Source organism: Lontra canadensis, unplaced genomic scaffold, assembly GCF_010015895.1.
Source record: "Lontra canadensis isolate GAN:19392208 unplaced genomic scaffold, GSC_riverotter_1.0 scaffold33, whole genome shotgun sequence".
Taxonomy (NCBI): Eukaryota; Metazoa; Chordata; class Mammalia; order Carnivora; family Mustelidae; genus Lontra; species Lontra canadensis.
The window spans coordinates 12,924,325-12,947,756 of NW_022631027.1; the positions used below are offsets into that span (position 1 = coordinate 12,924,325).

The 23,432-nt window shown below is 35.0% G+C and overlaps 1 protein-coding gene across 2 annotated transcripts in view; it reads left to right on the forward strand.

Annotated features, from left to right (window-relative positions):
• Positions 1 to 23,432, forward strand: part of AGL (amylo-alpha-1, 6-glucosidase, 4-alpha-glucanotransferase) — a 79,703-nt gene that overhangs the window by 41,782 nt on the left and 14,489 nt on the right. For both annotated transcript variants that reach the window (XM_032867207.1, XM_032867208.1), the window contains exons 22-29: positions 3,060 to 3,196; positions 3,957 to 4,090; positions 5,165 to 5,340; positions 9,212 to 9,314; positions 12,747 to 12,972; positions 14,172 to 14,283; positions 21,407 to 21,542; positions 22,935 to 23,047. In XM_032867207.1, the coding sequence (XP_032723098.1) occupies positions 3,060 to 3,196; positions 3,957 to 4,090; positions 5,165 to 5,340; positions 9,212 to 9,314; positions 12,747 to 12,972; positions 14,172 to 14,283; positions 21,407 to 21,542; positions 22,935 to 23,047 (1,137 nt within the window). The remainder of the gene's footprint in view (positions 1 to 3,059; positions 3,197 to 3,956; positions 4,091 to 5,164; positions 5,341 to 9,211; positions 9,315 to 12,746; positions 12,973 to 14,171; positions 14,284 to 21,406; positions 21,543 to 22,934; positions 23,048 to 23,432) is intronic.

Below are 23,432 nucleotides of genomic sequence, written 5' to 3' on the forward strand. Positions count from 1 at the left end.
TTTATAAGATATGAATAGTATTGTGTAATTGATAGGCTTTTTTTTTTAGGGTTAAAAGATGTATTTTTATTTGGTTTATACAAATAGTGAATTTGTTGATTTGTATTCGGTAATGAAATACAAAATGAATCTCACATAGGCTTTTTTGAAGACTAAATGAGAAAATTTATTTGGGCCCCAAATGGTATAGGTTGTAAATATAATACATTCATCTTCCTATTTCATCTAATCAAAAACTTTGTTTCATTGCATATTTGTTTTATCCAAAAAGAGAACTTACAGTAAAACATTATGTAGTTAGAGTAGTTGTGAGGCAGGACATAGGATCTAAATATTTAATTATCAGTTTAACCCACCTGGTTGGAAATATTTTCTTGGATTTTTATCTAGGAAATGTGGCTGATCACACATGTATTCCTAGTTCATGAAGTATTCCACATATCATGCCTCCTTTGCAACTCATTTTCTCTGTGCATCTAACCCATCTTTAAGGATGAGTTTGACTCTTACATCTTCCACAAAACATTCCTTTAACTATTATTTTTCACGGTAAGATCTTAGTCCCCCTGGATACCCATTGCATTAATTTACTATGCCTCTTACTTGCTATACCATCTTACTTGGAAGATATTTTACTAACTAGTACAGTGTTTTGTGAATATTTATTGTTGTGGTTAAGAATGGGCTCTAGATTCCCTGCGTTACACTCACTAGCTTTATAACCTTGGAGTAAACTCTGCATGGCCCAATTTTCTGTAAAATTTGTAAAATGAAAACAGTAATAGTGCCTACCACAAGGACTAAGTGACTTAATACATGCAAAGCACTTAGACAATGCTTAGTTCATAGTTAGTACTTGATAATTGTTAGCCTTAAGACCCCACTAACTAGATTACACCTTGAGAAAGAACAATGTTTGCTTTTTTTGCATTCTTGTTTTTTAGCTTTTGTACTTTCTACAAAACCAAGTACATAACAAAGTTCCCAGTAACTTCCTTCTAGACTTTGGTGCTTTTGACTTTTTTTTTCTAAAACAGTCTCATTTTCAACAAAAAATGTTTTGTGGTGTGCAAAATAGAGAAATGTATATGTTACCAGTCCTAGACAGCTGCTCACTCCATTTTCACCCTGAGCTGTTGAATTCCTGCTCCCTGACTGAAAAAACCGCACTGTTCTGAACTTCTTTTCTGGCCTTTTCTTTCTTAAAGTTAAGTCTAGGGGCGCCTGGGTGGCTCAGTGGGTTAAGCCGCTGCCTTCGGCTCAGGTCATGATCTCGGAGTCCTGGGATCGAGCCCCGCATCGGGCTCTCTGCTCAGCAGGGAGCCTGCTTCCTCCTCTCTCTCTGCCTGCCTCTCTGCCTGCTTGTGATCTCTCTATCAAATAAATAAATAAAATCTTTAAAAAAAAAAAAAAAAAAAAGTTAAGTCTAGTTCTTTACTAACTCTCTCCTGATTCACTTTTTTACTTTATATCAATCCCTTTTTTTCTCTGACAGTTTAGTATTTCCAGTGTTCCACTGGATATTTCTAGCAGACTCTTAATAGCAACATCCAATTAAGTCAGACTTAACAACTTCATTAACTTTCTCTCCCCTAAACAAAATCCCCCTTCTCTTCTTCTTTACTTTTTATAATAATAAGTCATGTTGGAATCCAGGAATCTGTTTTTGGATCTGTCCCTTTTATCTTCTGTATTCAATCAGTGATTGTGACTGATTTTTTTCTGTGTTCTCTATAGTATACCATATTCTTTTATTTTCGTAGTTAACACCCTATTCAAAGACTAAGTCCTGTCTGTAAAACCAAGTAACCAGTTTTCAAATTTCTTATTACCTCTTCCACAGAACATTCCATTCCATTGATCAGATCTCTTTTTCTAAAATGCTGCTTCATCATGTCACCATTATTCAACAAGTGAAACTTATATTTACTGAGCAATATTTGCCTTCTTCAAAAATGCTAGAGCAGGGGTGCCTGGATGGCTCAGTTGGTTAAAGCCTCTGCCTTTGGCTCAGGTCATGATCCCCGGATCCTGCTCAGCAGGGAGCCTGCTTCCACCTCTCTCTGCCTGCTTCTGATCTCCATCTGTCTACTTGTGATCTCCTACTTGTGATCTCCGTCTGTCAAATAAATAAATAAAATATTTTTTTAAAAAAGTTAGAAAAAAAAAGTTAGAGCAAAAGTGGAGCATTATTTTTTATACTGTCTTGTTTTCTAGTTTTTTTATGTTTTATGCTTTGTTTCCCAAAGAAGGTTGTAAGCCCCTTGAGAGAAAGAACTACATCTTAAATTTATATATTTATTATTTCTCAAGACATGCTATATACAAAGTAAAATTAAATCCTAAATATATAAATAAATTTAGTCAAAATGAACTTGGTGAGGCTATTAATATAATATTTTTAATGTGGAAATTATTACATTATTGGGTAATGAAAGAAGTACTATTGTTCCATCATTGAAATAACAGAAACTGCTGTGTATGTATAGAAATTCGAATGTTTCTGCTTGAGTATTATTTAAGAATATGCTCATATACTTCACCTTGGTAGCTTGTTTAGTTCCAACTCCCTCTTGTTATAATTCAAAGATCCTTTCCAAAGCAGGCCTATTATCACCAGAGATGCTCTTGCTCTCTCTGAAACCACTCCTGCAATTGCCTGAATATTAATGATTCTGCCACTTTTTAACATGAGAAGATACAGACTTAATCAATTTCCCCCCAATGCCTTCGGGCTGGGAAACTATGCCAGTTAGTTGCCTTTGAATATTATAATATTTAAATTCAGAAGAATAAGACAAGACTCAGAAGTTAGGAATCTTGGAAAGCTCTACATAGCTCCTGCGACAGTAGTCTCCTTCAGTATGTCTTTGTATCTCAGGGCAAGCCAGTGTGGCCACACATATCTCCAACCGTGGGAAGTGCGACTATGGTCTTAACAGCCCTTGTGTCTACCTCTATATGTGTTCACCCCGTATCACTAAGAGACAGCAGTAGCCCAGGCTATGGGAACAAATTGCCTCTGCCAATAACAGCATGATATTTCTATGAATTTTCAGGATTAATGTCCGTCTTGGCAGAAATAAGACCAAAGAATGACTTGGGACATCCCTTTTGTGATAATTTGAGATCTGGAGATTGGATGATTGATTATGTCAGTAACCGACTTATTTCACGATCAGGAACTATTGCTGAAGTACGTAAAAGTCTATTCTAGTTCATAAAACAAGGAAACAATAAAAACTATATTACTATGGTGTATATAAAATTAACATAGTTTTCTAACCTGAAAACTTCTCCTTTCCTCCCTTCTTCATCATCTTCCCATTTTAACAAATGGAAATCTGGTTGATAGATTACTAGATAGTAGAGCTGCATGTTTGGATTTACTTCTTAAAATGCACCTAGCCGGTAAACAAACCAAATTAACTTTTTAAAAAAATTAACATGTAGTGTATTATTTGCTTCAGGGCTACAGGTCTGTGAATCATCAGTCTTACACAATTCACAGCACTCACCATAGCACATACCCTCCCCAATGTCCATAACTCAGCCACCCTATCCCTCCCCACCAACCCCCCAGCAACCCTCAGTTTGTTTCCTGAGATAAAGAGTCTCTTATGGTTTATCTCCCTCCTAATCCCATCTTGTTTCATTTTTTCCCTCCTTGCCCCCCGGCGACCCCCCCACCCTGCCTCGCAAATTCCTCATACCAGAGAGGTCATATGATAATTGTCTTTCTCTGATTGACTTATTTCACTTAGCATAATACCCTCTAGTTCCGTCCATGTCATTGCAAATGGCAAGATTTCAGGGGGTTTTGATGGCTACATAGTATTCCATTGTGTATGTATACCACATCTTCTTTACCCATTCTTCTGTTCATGGACATCTAGGTTCTTTCCATAATTTGGCTATTCACACCAAAATAACTTTTAAAATTATTTTTATAATAGGTTGGTAAATGGTTGCAGGCTATGTTCTTCTACCTGAAGCAGATCCCACGTTATCTCATCCCATGTTACTTCGATGCTATATTAATTGGTGCATACACCACTCTTCTGGATATAGCATGGAAGCAGATGTCAAGGTATATCCAACAAAGCTTGAGTAAATAAGCATGTTTGTGTAGAAACCATATATAGTCAGTTTATATACTCTTTAAAGACCAAAACATAAAGAACTGTCATAGATTCATAGAGTTGAGAAAGTTTGTAAGTGGATAGTAAGTGTATTTGCATCCTTTTATTTGGAGCATACAAAAACAAACATAGGTATTAAAATCTGTTCAGTAAAGCTAAGAACTCATGTTCATGGGAAAATTTAATTGTTTCATATTATTTGCTTCTACTTATTCTTTGACTTGTTAACAGATATAATTTTTAGAATATGCGTACAGTTTTTTTCCTAATTTTTCATTAAGAGAAAAATTTATTCTGCTATTACTATGAGTAAAATTTGCCTTTAGTGATAAATTTCCCTAAAATGAAATTACAGATCTGAATGTACCACTGAAGAGCCACCAAACTGATTTGGAAATAATTTCAGAAAGAACAAAATTTCAAGGGTGCCTGGGTCGCTCAGTCAGTTAAACATCTGCCTTTGGCTCAGGTCATAATCCCCAAGTCCCAGGATCTAGCCCCAAATTGGGCTCCCTGTTTGGCAGGAAGTCTGCTTCTTCCTCTGCCCCTCACCCAGCTTGTGTTTTCTTTCTCTCTCAAATAAATAAATAAATAAAATATTTGAAAAAAAGTTTCAGCCCTTCCATTTGTTGCACAATAGGCCTTGAACTTAAAACCAGCCATAATATTGGGTGAAATGAAAGCAGTTCTGAAATCTAACCAAACTGAAATATTTTCAGCCAGTATTACCATTGTTACACATCTGGTAGAGAGGCTAGTTGAAGGAAAGAATAAATTAAAATGATATTACTAAAAATTTATGAAACAATGGGTGTGCAAGATGAGTAAGTTCTAGAGATCTGCTGTGTAACATTGTGCTTGTAAATAACAGTATCATTATTGAATTGTACAATTAAAAATCTATTAAGAGAGTAGATTTCAAGTTAAGTGTTCTTACCACAATAAAACTTTTTAAGTAAATAAATAATAAAAAATTTTGTATTTCTACAAATTGTATTTTAAATTCAGCCACTTTGTTACAGCTTTGTTCAGAATGGCTCTACCTTTGTGAAACACCTTTCCCTGGGATCAGTGCAGATGTGTGGAGTAGGAAAGTGCCCTTCTCTGCCACTTCTTTCACCTTCACTTATGGATGTACCATACAGGCTAAATGAGATCACAAAAGAAAAGGAGCAGTGTTGTGTGTCTCTAGCTGCAGGTAAGAAATTACATACAGGTTAAAATGTGTCAGTCCATATTATTCAGGGAGGAAGAGTTATGGGGAAATCACTATTTTTAGAAAAAGACATGATGTTAACAAGATTTTATGTGACTGCTTAATAAAATTTCATATCTACTTGTAGAACTAATATTTGTGCTTACTATTTAATTAATACTGTACAACAGGCATTTACTTATGTGTGTTTTTCATTGTGTCTGGTCAATCCTTCTGCACGTTTTTTTTTTTTTTCTGACTCTTGACATTTTGTATTTTTTTTATCAGATTTGTTTTACTACCCTTTTATATTATACTTTTTTCCCAATTTAAAAAATGAACTCAATCTTGTAAATTACCAAGAGATAAGAGAAAGATCCTCTACAAGTTACAAAACACAAAACAAATGTCAAATAATTTTTTATTATGTGTCTAATTGCAGTCAAATGCTTTCAACTATATTTTTTGGCATCGTTTCCTGCAAGTAATGTTATAACTTGAATCAGGTAACAAATCTAAGAATAGATTTCTTAGCATTCCTTAGATTTCATAGATTCCTTGACATTTAAGGCCACTGAATTTAGAACTTTCCAAACTAAGCTGAAAATTACCAAATTGCAAGATGAAAGTAATAGTATTTATGTGATTTCCTCTTAAATTTGCATCTACCCATATCAAGAAAAAAGACTTAGATCTGATAATTAAAAAAGAAATTAACTTTTCATTTAGAATGATTATATTTCATTACATAATTATGTTTTAGATTTTCATTCAACTATTTCATCTTCTGGTACTTATATTTCCCCTATGAATCCATGAAGATTCTCATGAAACTGAACTGGATCATTGTGGGAAAAAAATTGATGTGCAGAATTTGGTTTTAAAGCCTATTGCTTAGAAGCCTATTACACAAAATAGTGATCTCAACATTCTTGATTATTCACTGCTATTGTTAAGCACTCCCAAAATAAGTATACTGATATACTGATATCATAAATGATATATTGATAGAAGATATGATACTCAATATACTTATAATCAGGTACAGTATAAAACAAAAATATAAACTATAAAGATAAACTGATAAATATAAATAGAAGTTTTTATATTTTCTTCCAGTATCCCAAGGGAATGTTCTTTTTTTTTTTTTTTAAATTTTATTTATTTATTTGACAGAGAGAGAGAGAGAGAGAGATCACAAGTAGGCAGAGAGAGGAGGAAGCAGGCTCACTGCCGAGCAGAGAGCCCGATGCGGGGTTCGATCCCAGGACCCTGAGATCATGACCTGAGCCGAAGGCAGAGGCTTAACCCACTGAGCCACCCAGGTGCCCCCCAAGGGAATGTTCTGTACACTCCATATCAACAAAGAATAGAACTGCACATATTTGCAGACAGGTTTTTGGGGGTTCATTTTAAGATGAATACCAAGCCTTTGGTAATAGTAAAATAAAAAAGTATAATTATAAACTTGTATAATAAATGACAAGGTAGAAATCACAAAATATGTGATCTGTAAGTCATATACTCTTAGAGGTCAAAAGTTAATGCAAACATTTCCACATGTCAGTGCTAGAGTTTATAGTTTTGAAATTTTAACAAAGATGAACTGACTGTACTTTGGGATATATCAACTCAAAATCGCCCTTGAATCTATCTATACTCATATTTCATACAAGGTGTTAAATGGGTTAAAGTACCAGGAAGTCTGCATGGCATAGAGTCATGTATATGTCAACTGCTGTCCTCATCGTTATCAAAGTTATAACCATCAACCATATATAAACCATTTATCAATAATCAACTATGTGTAAATAATACACAAAGGTTTAGGGAAATTTTATACCATTATTTTGGAGACAGTTTAGGAAAGAAGTGTCTGATGTTACCTTTAATTCTGATCCTTCTTATAAAAAATGTCTGCTCCAAAAGAGGTAAAGACCCAATTAGTAGAAACTTAAATGGCCAAAATTTTCTTTTGTTGTAGTCAAATTCTTTTGCCTCTTAATTTACCTTTTATAATTAGCCTTCTATTTCATTCATTTAGTAAATTTATATATATATTATATACCAGTTAACAATTGTCAGTGATAGGTTAGTAAATAAGCCAGATAAGGTTTCTGTCACTGTGAATCCTATTTTCTTCTAGGAAAAGACAGTTACTCATGCAACAAACCAGAAAACAAGAAAACAAGATAATGTCAGATAGTGTTAAATGCTTAGAAGATAGTTATGAATGGATACTGTATACATTTTACTTAAGACCTTCGTTTTCCCTTCCTGAAATATGTGTTACATTTTTGCTTTAGCATATTTCTTTTTGAGTAGAATGCTAATTTCCTTTACTTTCCTACTGATTATTATTTTTAGTACAAATAAAGGTAACAGTGTATTCTTGACACGTTTTATAAGAAACTAAACTCAGTATAGAAGTAAAATTTTAGATTTTATGAAACAAGATAGGACTGGGGAGGGAGACAACCATAAGAGACTCTTAATCTCAGGAAACAAACTGAGGGTTGCTGAGGGATGGAAGGAAAAGGATAGGGTGACTGGGTTATGGACATTGGGGAGGGTATATGCTATGGTGAGTGCTATGAATTGTGTAAGACTGATGATTCACAGACTTGTAGCCCTGAAGCAAATAATACAGTATATGTTAATAAAAAAAATTTTAGATTTTATCCATCAATCACCCTAATTTATCTTGTGCATAGTGGCTACATTTACGTAGAATGTTCAAGTTATTTGGTACCTGAAATCTCTATTTTCTTTTGTAAAACCTGGCCAACAAACTGTAACACTTTTTTTTTAATTTATTTGAGAGAGAGGGAGAGAGCGTGAGCACAAGTAGGGGGAGGGGTAGAGGGAGAGGGAGGAACAGATGCTGTGCTGAGTAAGGAGCCTGATGGGGGCCCAGTCCCAGACCCCAAGATTATGACCTGAGCCAAAGGCAGATGCTTTACTGACTGAACCATGCAGGCACCCCTGTAACACTTTTAAGTAGTTTTGAATTAATGACAAATTTGGTATTAAAGTTTGAATCTAGACTAATTAATAAACATGTTCAGTTATGTATCATTAAGATCATTTCATATTTAATTTGTTGCCTCTAATTGCAGGTAAAATCTTTTCAAATATATCATTAGTGTTACATGGCACAGCTCTCTCTCTCCTGAGCTCTTCCACACTCATATCTGAAGAGTGTACTTTATACTTTAGTAACCGTTTTCACTTGTGTCACTGAATATATATATACTATTAATATTGTAGTAAGTGTTTGTTTATATGTTAAATATTAGATCTCTGATTTCAACCCTTAATTTATCAAAAGAAAGTTTATCTGTGTTTAGACTCACATTCTAATCCATTTAGATAAGCACCCCCCTCTGCCCCTGACTCTTAATTTCTTTGAGGTCACAGATTCCTTTAAGAATGTAATAAGAATAAAAAGAAAAAAAAATAAGAATAAGGAACCTCTGGGCCCCTGGGTGGCTCAGTGGGCTCAGCATCTGGCTTCTGCTCAGGTCATGATCCCAGGGGGTCCTGGGATCAAGCCCTGCCTGGCTTCCTGCTCAACAGGGAGTCTGCTTTTCCCTCTCCCTCTGCCCATCCCCTCTGCTCTTGCTCTCCCTCTCTCTCAAAAATAAAGACATAAAATCTTAAAAAAAAAAAAAAAAAAACCAAAAAGCATGGAAACTCATCACAGAAATGTTGACATAGGTATAGTCATACATTTTACAGATAATTTTAGAGGGCTTGCAGACTCCCTCATTCTTGTCCCCCTGCCTTAGGGGAACTGGCCTACAGTAATGGAGTTCATAAGCCTGTGTGTATTATTAAGATTAATGTATTACTTTGTTGTATTTTCTATTAGGCTTACCTCATTTTTCTTCTGGTATTTTCCGCTGCTGGGGAAGGGATACTTTTATTGCACTGAGAGGTCTACTGCTGATTACTGGACGCTACATAGAGGCCAGGTAGGAGATCTCTAAAAAGTTGCAATGCAAGTTTATGTGTAAACGTTTTTCACATACTCTTCAAACTTTCCTTCTTGCCATCTATTCGTAACATTTAGGAGGTTATGTTTTCATTAAATAGTTTTTTTTAACATGTTTATTTAATAAGATCGTAGAATTTCAAAGGAGTGGATATCTTTGATGTTATTAAGTTCTAGTCCTTCATTTATAGGTCAAATTATCTTCAGCGTTTGCTAATTGATCTCAGTAAAAACAAAAAATGTGTAATCATGTTACTAACATCACTCACTAAAGAGTAAAATTTCTATGCCCGAATTATGTATAAGAACTCAGATGAACTTTTGGATAACATTTGAATTCTATCATTTTTTTCCCTTCTATAATGAAGGCTGAGTTGTGTAGAAAGAATTATAGTATCAGGTTTTCCTCTATGTGTTGTCAGGCCTTGTAACCTCCAGTTATGTCTTTTAGTCTTAAAATAATGTTTTCTTATGGCACAGTAATATGAATGAAATTGTCAAAGGTAGAAAAGAGAGGCTATACAGCAGTGCCACTCAAACCAGCACAAATCAGTACCACAGATCAGCAGTCACCATCACCTGAGAACTTGCTAGAAATGCAAATTCTTGGTCCTTATGCTGGAGCTCTGAATGTGGGGATGAGGAGGGTAGAATAGCAGATGGAAATTTGTATTTCTACAAGGGCTCCAGGTGATCTTAGCAGCCCAAGGCAAAAGTTTGACAGCACTGCTCTGCAAGTTAAAACTTTCAGCAGAAAAAGCATTTAAATGATACTTGTTTTGATGTCATTCTAAAAACCTGAAGTTTCCCTCTTCAAATGACAAATGTTCCGGTTTGGGTCTTTTTAAAATGGAAAATTTCTTTTTTAGATTGAAGATTTCTAAGTGGACATCTGAAATGTATTACATTCTTCCCTATTACCTAATATAAGAAGACCTTTTCTTATTCACTTAAGAGACCATTGTGGGGTTATAGAAATTTGGGAGGCTGTTTGCTTCTTCCTTAAATGATCCTAAATAACTATGATTAAGAAGTAGAACATGGAACATTAGGATTCAGCACAGTATAGTGGTTAAGAACTTGGGTTTGGGCCAGATGCCACATTCTAATCCTGGTTCCAAACTACCAACTAATACATTATTTATCCTCTTTGTACTCTGTAAAATGGTGATAGTACTTAAATTACAGGGTTTTTCTAAAGATTTCTTTTTAAGATTTTATTTTTGGGTGATGCCTGGGTGGCTCAGTCCATTTAGCATCTGACTTCGGTTCAGGTCATGATCTCAGTGTCCTGGAATCAAGCCCTGTGTAGGGCTTCATGCTCAGTGGGGAGTTTTCTCATCCCTCTGTCCCTCCCCTGTTCATGCTCACTCACAAGTGTGCATGTGCTATCTCTCTCAAATAAATAAAATCTTTTTCTAAGAAAAGATTTTAAGTAATCTCTTCACCCAACGTGGGGCTCAAATCTACATCTCCGAGATCAAGAGTCACATGCTCCACCAACTGAGTCAGCCAGGCATCCCCTAGTGAGGATTAAATGAACTAATACAGTTATAGTATCTAGAACAACATCTGTCACATGCTAAGCATTACATAAATGCAAATCATTATATATAAATCATATATAAATCATCATATATAAATGTAAATAATAATAATGTAAATCATTATTATTATTTTCCTTGTTATCTTGGCTCCCAATTATCGTTTCTGTATACCATCAACAATTTCTGCTTTTTAATTTTACATATAACTATCTAGATCAGGGGTCAGAGAAATGTGGCCTATCACCTGTTTTGTATGACCTGGGAGCAAAGAACGGTTTTTAACATTTTTTTTTAAAGATTTTATTTATTTATTTGACAGACAGAAATCACAAGTAGGCAGAGAGGCAGGCACAGAGAGAGGGGGAGGCAGGCTCCCTGCCAAGCAGAGAGCCCGACTCGGGGCTCGATCCCAGGACCCTGGGATCATGACCTGAGCCGAAGGCAGAGGCTTTAACCCACTGAGCCACCCAGGTGCCCCAGTTTTTAACATTTAAAGAGTCATTTAAAAAAGAAGAAGGATGCATGACTGGGACCGTATATATGGCCAACAAAGCCTAAAATATTTACTGTCTGGTCCTTTGCAGAAAAAGTTTGCCAACACTGACTTGGATGATTCTGAGAGGCTAATGTATTTGTTAAGGTAGTGCTAGGTGCTATAAATTATAAATTCTTACATTTCAGTGGTTTTTCACAAATGAAATTTATTTCTTGCTTCTGGTTCAATGTGGGTGTTCAGGAGCCAGCTTCCCACATAATGATTCAAGGATATAGGCTCCTTCTTCTTGAGAATCAAACATCTCCTAGGGCTTCTGATTACTACTCTCCAGTCAGCTTGCAGAGAGGGAAAGAGAGTGGGGAAAGTACACCTGTTTCATGCACTTATCATATATCAGTTCCATTCACCTTCTTGCCTTAGAATCTAGTAATCTGGCCACAGCCACCTAAAAAGTAGGTTGAAGCATGTAGGAAAGCAATTTTCGGTGGGCACAGGGCTATCTGTACCACAGAGAGTTCTACTTCCTCCTTCTGCAGAGATATTCTTGGACAGCGGTCTTTTTATTCAAATTTCAAGTGTATGACATTGTTCTGGATGGTTACAATCGCTGCATTCTGACCTTTTCTCAAGTGAAGTGTCACTGTCCCTATTAACACTTGTGCAGCAGAATACAAATGACTGCACTGTTACTGAAGAGGCGGGCATTAAACTGAGACACAAAATTAATTAAATTTCTAAATGGTTTAACCAAAAAGCACTGAAGCCTGGACATTTTAAATGACTTTTCCTAGATCATACAGATGGCAATGCTAGGTTTTAAACCCTAGTCTTACTTTCATGCCCCTTTTAAAAATGCTGTTCCATCTTACGAAGTTGTCATTTGGTATACAATGGTACAATAATACTTTAAAAGATTGAGTATTCTCTACCAGTGTTTGAAAATAAATCATGGTTTCCAAGGTCAGCTTTTACCCATTTATTTTCTTATGTATTTGCTGCAGTATTTAAAATAATACAGTTCGTGTCGCATTTACTTCAATTTGAAATACTGCAGATTTCAGAAGTAGACTCTAGAGCTATAACGGACCCTAAAAGCCACCCAGTCCAATACCTAAATCTGCAGATGAAAAAACTATCCCAGAGAAGGTAAGCCACACAGATTGTCAGAGAAAAAGCCAGAGCTAGGATCAAGGTTTCAGGCTTTTAATTCAGTGATTAATATCTCATATTATGACCGCTTTCTACATGAAAATTTAAAGAAATAGGGACAAGAGAGAAATGCATCTGAAATAATAGTCACAAAAAGGAACTTAAATATTTTAAGTGATTGTTTTCATGTCAAATGATCCACTTAATTCTGTTGTTTTAGGAATATTATTTTAGCATTTGCTGGTACCCTGAGACACGGTCTCATTCCTAATCTCCTGGGTGAAGGAACTTATGCCAGATACAATTGCCGGGATGCTGTGTGGTGGTGGCTACAGTGTATTCAGGATTACTGTAAAATGGTTCCAAATGGCCTAGACATTCTCAAGTGCCCAGTTTCCAGAATGTATCCTACAGATGATTCTGTTCCTTTGTCTGCCGGCACACTGGTAAAAATCCTCTTCAAACAATTTTTTTTTCCCTGAAAAATAACTTAGCCTCTAATATAAAAATGTATGTAATAAAGAATCCAAATCTGAAAAATTCTTCAAGCATTGGTATATGTTTAGCACCTGCTAGTTCTCTGAGCAGATAAGACTTGCTTCTTGCTTAAAGAACTTGCAACATGATAGAAGATATGATATGTACCTAATATGGCCATTGTAAAAGGAAGTGCATGGGAAATGCTGTGCATAAAAGGGAGAGAGATAATCTAGTAGGTTGTTCTCAGGGAGGACTTCATTAAGTAGCTAAAATTTCACCTAAACTGAACCTTAAAAGGTAAGTGGGATTTCAGCAGAAATGAGGGAAGGTGTGGGAAGACTTCAGAGATGAAAGGAAAAATAAAATGCAAGGTGGACCAAAGCACAGTTTAGGACATACTGCTTGGTCTGATTTGGCTTTTTATGGAGGGTGCCTGCTGGGTAGTAAGAGTAGGTGGGAAAGGGTGAACCAAATTGTGGAGAGCCTGATCACCAATCCAGGGAGTCCAGAGGTTATGTTATGAACAGTGCAGGATAAATAAACATTTTGAGTGGTTTTCTTCCCAGTCAATAATGTACAATGATACTGTACTTTTGCCACTTCTGATCTACCTTTATATTATAGTTTGTTTGGTATGTGACTGCGGAGGACTTCTAAACCACCTTAGAGTTAGCAGAGGTCTGTGTCCCCATGATGTTTCTATCATGAAATATTCAAAGAACATTTTTCAAAAAAAGTTTTTACCTAAAGTATCACTTTAGTGTGTAATTTATCCCCATTACTATATATGTGAATGAGTAAGAACATCAATGCTGATTTAAAGTTTAGATCTCTGTATAAGATAGATACATTGATTAGCTACACAATTCGCTCTAATAGAAATTACACAAATTCACAAGAATCATTTTTGTGTGTCAGCAAAATTACAAACTATTTCATGTCACAGACATGAATAGTCAAAACTACAGTATGTTAAATATTCATATGCCAAAGGCTGATTCTACGATTTGGTGTATAAGAGCTCCTTCTTTCCCCAGTCTCACCTGTGATCCCCATTTCTTCCCCAAAGGACAATATATGTTTCAGAAAATCAGTTGTGGGATTTGAGAGAAGGTAAGAAAAATGTGATTTCTAACAGAATTAATATCCATTATGTCTCAAACAGGATCAACCATTGTTTGAAGTAATACAGGAAGTAATGCAGAGACACATGCAGGGCATACAATTCCGAGAAAGGAATGCTGGTCCACAGATAGATCGAAACATGAAGGATGAAGGTACATAACTTTACATAGTAAAGATTTACTGATGAGGTAGAATTAAACCCTCTAATTGTTCGTATATTTGACTAATATTTTATTTGTGTATAAAACTTCGGAATATAACAGTGAGAAAGATTAACACAGTCCTGATCTCGCAGGTTTAGTTTGAGCTTCTGGAAGAAAAATAAAATTTAATATATTTTGTCAGCTAATTTGAAAGGCAATTTTGGTGGTTGCATTTATAATTATAATAATAAGTACTTACTATGTGCTAGGCATTATGCTAACTTCTTTACCTATGTTATTCCCATTTACACTCCCAAGAACATTGGGGGTGAGTTGTAGTGTTCCCATTTGTACTGATGATATGACTGAAGCAGAGTAGCTTGCCTAGAGTCACACAGTTACTAAGTGGCAGAGCTAAGATTTCATCTACAATCTGTCTCTAATTTGGGCTGTTAGAAAATTCTTTTTGTAAAAAGTTTCATCTACAGATTTAAAATAGATACACTTTTTTAACCTCTTAGAAGTTAATCATATTCTTATTTTTGTGGCATACTATCATCACCAGCCAGTGCAAGACTAATGATAATTTATTTTATTACCCTTTAGAAACAGGAAGTAATGCACAGACATATGCGGAGCATACAGTACATATACATTTTTATGTATTTACTTATGTTCTGCAAAACATATACTGTTTTATGTGCATGTAGATTTTTTTAACTTCTTAATGTTGAAAGAATTGGAGACTGATAGAAAGTTGCAAAAAATGGGGAGCCTGGATGTCTCAGTCAATTAAGTGCCTGACTCTTGATCTCAGCTCAGGTCTTCATCTCAAGGTCATGAATATGGGCTCCAGGTTGGGTGTGGAGCCTAGTTAGAAAAAAAGAAAGAAAAGAAAAAAAAGTTGCAAAAATTATAGATAAGAGTATTCTGAAGCCTTCATCCAGCTTCCCCAATGAGGATATCTTACCTTACTGTATATCTTACTGTAGTATAATATCAAAATCAGGAAACTGACATTAGTTAACTAGACTTTAGACCATATTCAGTTTTAACTATTTTTATATTACTCATTTGTGTGTGAGCATATGTATATATGGTTCTGTGTAATTTTGCCCTGTGTATAGCTTCATGTAATCACTAGCACAGTCAAGATACCAAACTGTTCCATCAGCACAGAGGTCTTCCTCGTGCTACCCCTTTAGAGTCACACCAACAACCTCTGGTCTCCGGCCACTGCTAGTCTGTTCTGCATCTCTATAATTTTATCATTTTAAGAATATATATAAATGAGGGGCGCCTGGGTAGCTCAGTGGGTTAAGCCGCTGCCTTCGGCTCAGGTCATGATCTCAGAGTTCTGGGATCGAGCCCTGCATCGGGCTCTCTGCTCAGCAGGGAGCCTGTCCCCATCTTTCTCTGCCTGCCTCTCTCCCTACTTGTGATTTCTGTCCCTGTCAAATAAATAAATAAATAAATCTTAAAAAAAAAAAAAGGAATATATATAAATGGAATTATATAGTATGCAACCTTTTGATATTGATTCTTTCACTAAGCATAATTCCCTTTGCGATGCCTCCAAGCTGTTACATGTATCAATAGTTTATTCCATTGTATCACTCCACAGTATTCTCTTTCATGGATGTAACATTTCATCTATTGGACATTTTGGTTTTTTCCATTTTTTGGTTAATATAAATAAGGCTAATATAAACATTTATATACAGGTGTTTGTGTGAACATAAATTTTTATTTCTCTGGGACAAATGCCCAAGAATGTGATTGGGTCATATGGTAAGTATGGATTTTGTTTTATAAGAAACTGCTGAACTTTTTTCCAAAGTAGCTGTATCTTTTTACATTCCCCCGAACAAACTGAAGAGACCCACCTTCTCCACATCCGCAGCAGCATTTGATGTTAATCATTTTTTAAGCTGTTCTGGTGGTTGGGTAACCACTCTACGTTGTAGTTTTAAGTTGCATTTCCCTAATGACTAATGGTATTGAACATCTATCTATTCATGTGCTTATTTGTCATCTGTATCTCTTTTTGATGAAATGTCTGTGTCTTTTGCCCATTTTCTAATTGGATTATTGGTTTTTTCTTTTTTTACTATTGATGTTTTTGTGTGTGAGGCAAAATGCACATTTATCATTTTACCATAAAATATATCATTTTAACCATTTTTTTCCAAAGATTTTATTTATTTATTTGACAGAAAGATCACAAGTAGGCAGAGAGGGAGGCAAAGAGAGAGAGAGAAAAGCAGGCTCCCCACTGAGCAGAGAGCTCAATGCCGAGCTCGATCCTAGGACCCTGGGATCATGACTTGAGCCGAAGGCAGAGGCTTAACCCACTGAGCCACCCAGGTGCCTCCATTTTAACCATTTTAAGTACACAGGAGCTTTAAGTACATTGTTGTGTAACCATCATTGCTATCCATCTCCAAAATTTTTCATCATCCCACACTGAAATTCTGTACCCAGTCAACAGTAACTCCCATTCTCTCATCCCCTAACCCCTAGTAACCACTATTCTGTTTTCTGCATCTAAATATTTAACTGTTCTATGTACCTCATATACATGGAATCATACAGTATTTGTACTTTGTGTTTGGCTTCTTTCACTTGGTATTACTGTATCAGAGCTCATACACTATACTCATATGCTCTTTGATTAAACACTACCAAATTTCTTTCCATAATGATTACACTAGTCTATATTCCCACTAAAAGCCAAATTAACCTTATCTATGATGTCCTTCACCGTAGTTTATTTCAGAAATCCTACCCCACCCTCATGTCACAAAGATAATGTCTCACATTTATTAACTTTGTAGGCTTGCCTTTTACAAATAAAGAAGAACCAACACATTCCGTTTTAATCCACTCATCTTGTCCTTATGATTTTTGTTCCTAAGGCCTATATCTATATAACTATACCTACTGATTCCTAACAAAACAAGTAATTTAGCATGTGCCCCATCTGTATTTTAATGAATTATTTTGACTTAACTTTTTCTTTCGCTTTTCTTTGGTTATTTCTTTTTTTAGGTAGCAATAAGCTTTTATATGTACTTTGATCTTTTCTGTCCATCTCTCTTACAACATCCTCCAAGATTTATTTATTTGAGTTAATTCAATGAGTTAATCTCATTTATTTGTTACTTATGAAACCTCTCAGAACAGTGCCCAGTAAAAAAGCATGTGATCTCCGGGGTGCCTGGGTGGCTCAGTGGGTTAAGCCGCTGCCTTCGGCTCAGGTCATGATCTCAGAGTTCTGGGATCGAGCCCCGCATCGGGCTCTCTGCTCAGCGGGGAGCCTGCTTCCTCCTCTCTCTCTGCCTGCCTCTCTGCCTGCTTGTGATCTCTCTCTGTCAAATAAATAAATAAAATCTTAAAAAAAAAAAAAGCATGTGATCTCTAAGGTGCTATAGTTGTTTCCATTGTTGTGTTACGAGCACTATCTTCAAGAGGGTTTTTATTTTTACTTTTTTTAAAGATTTTATCTATTTATTTCACAGAGAGAGAGAGAGACAGTGAGAGAGGGAACACAAGCAGGGGGGAGTGGATGGGAGCCTGATGGAGGGCTCCATCCCAGGACACTGGGATCGTGATCTGAGCCGAAGGCAGACACCTAACAACTGAACCACCCAGGCATCCCAAGTGTTTTTAAAGTTGGAATTTATGTGTCAGACCTTCTGAGGCCTTGTATGACTGGAAATTTTTTTATTATGTTCTCACATTTAAATGACATAATGCACTTGAGTTTAAGTTCTTTTCCTTCAATATTTTTAAAAAGTATTATTCCATTGCCTTCTTGCATCCAATTATTTTCTGTTGACCTTATCCTGTTCCATTAGTAGTGATCTACTCTTTCTTTCTTGAAGCTTTCAGAACCATCTCTTTGTTTTCATTCAGGATTTTATTCTAACTCTTCTTATCTGTTTCATTTGGCATTCTATGAGCCCTTTCAATCTGATATCTTCTCTTATTTCTGGAATATTTGTCATTTTATTTCTTCAGGTATTTCTTCTCTTTATGCTTTCTGGGAGTACTATTATTTGGATATCTTCTTGTTTGTGTCTACCCACACAGCTTTTAGTTCCTTTCTTATATTTTTAAGAAAAAAAAAAATATATATATACATATATTTTTTTTATCTGTTTTTTTCTTATCCATTCCTGCTGCCTCTGGAAATTTTTTAGCCTGATCTTCCATCTCACTAATTCATTCTTCAGCCATATCCATCTACTATTTAGTCACTTTATGTTTTCTTTATTTCAGCTACTAAAAAATTTAGACCTGGGGTGCCTGGGTGGCTCAGTCATTAAGCATCTGCCTCCGCTTCAGGCCATGATCCCAGGGTCCTGGGGTAAGCACAAGAGAAGCATTCAGTCTTACCAGTACTCAAACAAATTAATATTAAAGGGGGTCACCATTTTTCCCCACTAAATTATCATAAGAGAGAGCATAGCATAAATGAAAGCACCAATGCTAGAAGCAGACTTGCTATCTTTTTTTTTTTTTACCGACATATGCAGACTTGCTATCTTAAAATTCCCCTCTACTCATTTTCTAGCTGTGTTCTGTTGCATAAGTTTTAACTTCTCTTTGCCTCTCTCATCTGTATTTGTAAAAGAAAGATAATAATAGCACCTACCTCCTAAGGTTTACACGAGGATTCAATGATATATGTATGTTAAAGCACTTAGTACAGCGCATGGCACATAGTTCTGTAAGTACTATTAGCAAAAAACAATGTATTCATTTGCTGGGACTGCTGTAACAAAGTACCACACACTGGGTGGTTTAAATGACAGAAATATGGTCTGTCAGTTCTGGAGGTGAGGGGTCCAAAATTAAAGTCTTGGCAGGGTTGACTCTGCCCTCGGGCTCTGAAAGAAAGATCTCTTCCAGGCCCCTCTCCTAGGCTGGTAGATGGCCATGTTCATGTTTACATGGTGTTCTCCCTGTATTGTCACATCAGCTTCCTTCTGTGCATTGTCTGTGCCCAAATTTCCTTATCTTACAAGGATACCAGTCAAATTGGATTAGAGCCCAAGCTAATGACCTTATTTTAATGTGATTAACTTTTTAGATTACTATCTCCAAATAAAGTCACATTCTGATATACTGGATTTAGGACTTCAGCATATGAATTTGGGTGTTTACACAATTCAGTCCATAACAAACAGTAACAAATAACTGTTTTTAGTTTTGAGAGGTATTCAAATACTACAGATGACATTGTAAATTGACTCATTCTTCTTGGAAAGCAACTTGGAGATAGATAGATAGATACCCAAATATGTTTTATGAGATATAAAATATTCATGTTTTTGTTCATGAATTTATTCCACTCCTTGGACTTTAGTCCATGAAGTAATCTAAAACACATAAAAAAGTGATATTACATAATATTGATCATAACATTGCTTACAATCACATAAAAGGATGAAACAGTCTTCATGTTTAACAGGAAATGTTTACATTGACTTGAATGAAAAATTCTGTAATTCCTACAAATCATAATTTTTATAATTTGTATAATATTAATATAATGTAAATATTAAGGACTATAAAATATTAAGGACTTATGGGCGTTGAATGTAATACATGAAAAATAGTTGATATGAAAGATTTATGAAAATATTATTATGTGAAAAGACTAGAAAGGAATACATAAATGTAATAGTTTTGTTAGGGTAATAGGATTGTGGACTTTTTTTTGTAAACATTGTTTTTAATGTAAAATGATAATCATTTTAAGTGATCTATTTCAGATATTTCAGATAACTCACTAACTCATTGGCAAATTTTGATGTTAGACTGAAGAACTTAAATTCTAGGGCGCCTGGGTGGCTCAGTTGGTTAATCATCTGCCTTCACTTAGGTCATGATCCTGGGGTCCTGGGATTGAGCTCAGCTTCAGGCTCCCTGCTCAGCAAGTAGCCTGCTTCTCCCTCTTCCCCCTGCTTGTGCTCTCTCTCATTCTGTCTCCCAAATAAATAAATAAAATCTTAAAAAAAAAAAAAAAAAAGAACTTAAATTCCTTCTTACATGTTCTAAGTTATATTTTAAACAGTAGTTAACCTCCTTTATTTAATTTAGTGTTTGTAGTGGTAACATACAAATTGTATACATGATTGAAATAGTAAGAATCACTGATACTTTTTTTATCCTTCACTTAGGGAAAGAAATAGAAATTGATTTTATATTTAAAAGAACATTTTTTGTGATATCTGTGAATAATTGTAGTTTTAAATAAGATTGTAGGTTTTACTGAAACATTTCAGTAAGAGAAAATAATAATATAAATTACACCTTTAAGCCTAGAAATAAAATTAGACAGATATTTAACATTTGGTCATATTTTCTTCAGATCTTTCTTTTTTGTTTTGTAAAGAAATAAACCATTACAGATGTATCTGAAGCTTCATCTTTATCTCTCTCTCTTCCCTCCCTCTCTAGAATTAATGACTATGCTATAATCAGGGTTTTTGCCATGTATGTATTTGTATTTTATGAGTTTGTGTTTGAGTATGTGTAAATTACATATGATTTGTACCATGTAGTATTTATTCAGTATATTATATAGTATGTAGCCAGTATATTTAAATACACTATAACATATACATATAACTTTTATGTTTTTAAATTTTATCAAGTATTATCATATTAGACATAGTCATATCAACATACATGGTTGTATAAGTATTATCTATATCTTAAACTTCTAAGAAAAGGTATCTTATTATGCATATCCTTTTGCAACTTGTTTGCTTGATCATTTTATTTTGGGGTCTTATCAATTATGATGCATTGTAAATCCAGTTCATTAATTTTAAATGATATAGTGAGTTTTCCACATATGAATAAACCAGTGTTTATTCACTCCTCTGCTCAGTGACTATTTTCTTGCTAATACAAACACATTGCATTGAATATCCATGTACATACCTTCATATGCACATAGGTAAGGATTTCTCTAAAGTACATATCTAGAAATGAAATTACTTAGAATATGCGCATCTTCAACTTTTAAGGTATTACCACATTGCTCTCCAGAGTAGTTTTCCTAGTTTATTATATCTCTATCAGATTTTATAAATGTTCTATTTTGCTTTTTCAGGCTTTAATATAACCGCAGGGGTTGACGAAGAAACAGGATTTGTTTATGGAGGAAATCGCTTAAATTGTGGCACCTGGATGGATAAAATGGGAGAAAGTGACAGAGCTAGAAATAGAGGAATCCCTGCCACTCCAAGGTAGTATTTATTTGTATGGTAATTATATAAAAATACCCTTTTTAAAACCACTTACTTGTGGAGTCTTTTATTCTATTAACCATGAAGTCTTCATATTAAATCAGTCAAAATGTGGGGCACCTGAGTTGTTCAGTAGGTTAAACGTCCAACTCTTGGTTTCGGCTCAGGTTATGATCTCATGAGTTGTGAGATCAAACCCCACATTGCCCTGCCCCCCACCGCCACACTGGGCCCTGCACTCAGTGCAGAGTCTGCTTGAGATTCTGTCTCTCCACCACTCACAGACTCACACACGAGTGCACACTCTCTCTCTCTCTCTCTCTCTCAAATAAATAAATAAATGATATTTATAAAAAGTCAATCAGTCAAAAGCTCCCTTCCTCCCTCCTACTTCTCTTCCACTCACTCCTTTCTCTCCTACAATATAACTCTCTTGTTACAAGTCATCAAGTAAAGCTCTTTGTTGTTTTCTGGAAGTTCTCATGGGTGATTCTCTACAAGGACCTCAAAGGAAAGTTTTGTGATTCATTATCCCTGTCATTAAGATCTTATCTTAACCTGAACTGCTTTCATTGTAAATATTTCATTATGCCCATCTTTTATAAATGTAGAAAATGCCCAAATCCTGTTCTTTATGGAATACTTTTAATTTCTGAACCCTTTTCCCCCCAATTTTTTTTAATCTTTTATCCCATCATTTCTTTTTATAGTTTTAAATGCTTAATACTACATACTAGGAGTGCCCAGAGGGCTCAGTTGGTTAAGCATTTGGCTCTTGATATTAGCTCAGGTCTTGATATCAGGATCTACTTTAAAAAAATGAAAAATTAATTAAGTAAAAAAAAAAGTATCAAGTCTGAGAAACTATTTTCTTATTCCAAATTTTATCTTCAGTCAGACTTGTGAAAAATATCATTTAATTTTATGTGTCGTTACATGCTTTGCAAATTGTTTTTAAAACATGTTTATTTTGGTACATTATTAGTTCTTCTTATACTTCCCTTTCATTTTTCTTAAAAATGGGCTTTCAGATTATGTGTATCTTCCCTGGCTTTATCCAGCCTTATATCCCATGTTTGCTATCTTTTCTCTGGTGCTGTATTTCAGTATTCTCTGGTTCCTCACCCCTACCTTTTCCAGCTGCCATCTCCTTTAACTCCATAATCACCATTCCACTTCATAGAACTTTTTTTAATTGTTAAGAAGGTAAGCAATGGCAAAATAGTAAGAGGAGTGATTTCTTATATATGTAGTATACATTTCCATAAAGTGAGGGTTTTTTATAGATAATTATTTTTATAGTATATAATTCATCAAAATTTTTTATTGAATGCCCTTTAAGTAGTGCTTAAATGACTCCAACTCACAGAACAAAATTTATTTTAATTTTAGAGATGGGTCTGCTGTGGAAATTGTGGGCCTGAGTAAATCTGCTGTCCGTTGGTTGCTGGAATTATCCAAAAAAAGAATTTTCCCTTATCATGAAGTCACAGTAAAAAAACATGGTAAGCTGTTTATTTTATTTAAAAAGAAACTTTGAATATACTGTCTGTAATCTTAATCTGTGTAATCATCATTTGAGTCTATGAACTAATATTAGAAACCCTTAAGATTAAGAAGAAAGAAAAAACGTTAATTTCCTTGTATAAAATTGTAACAAACCTGGTGACTAATTTTTGCAGCAACTTTGACCTGAGATATGACAAGCATCATAGTTACTGCCTAAATGTGCTTTTCTTTGTCCTTAATGTGACTGTGAGCAAGTTTCATTTTTGTGAACACTTATGAAATCTTTACATCTCTTTTTCTACAACTGTGCTATGCAAAAGAAATATAATTTGAGCCATATATATGATCTTTTTCAGCCACATATATAATTTTAAATTTTCT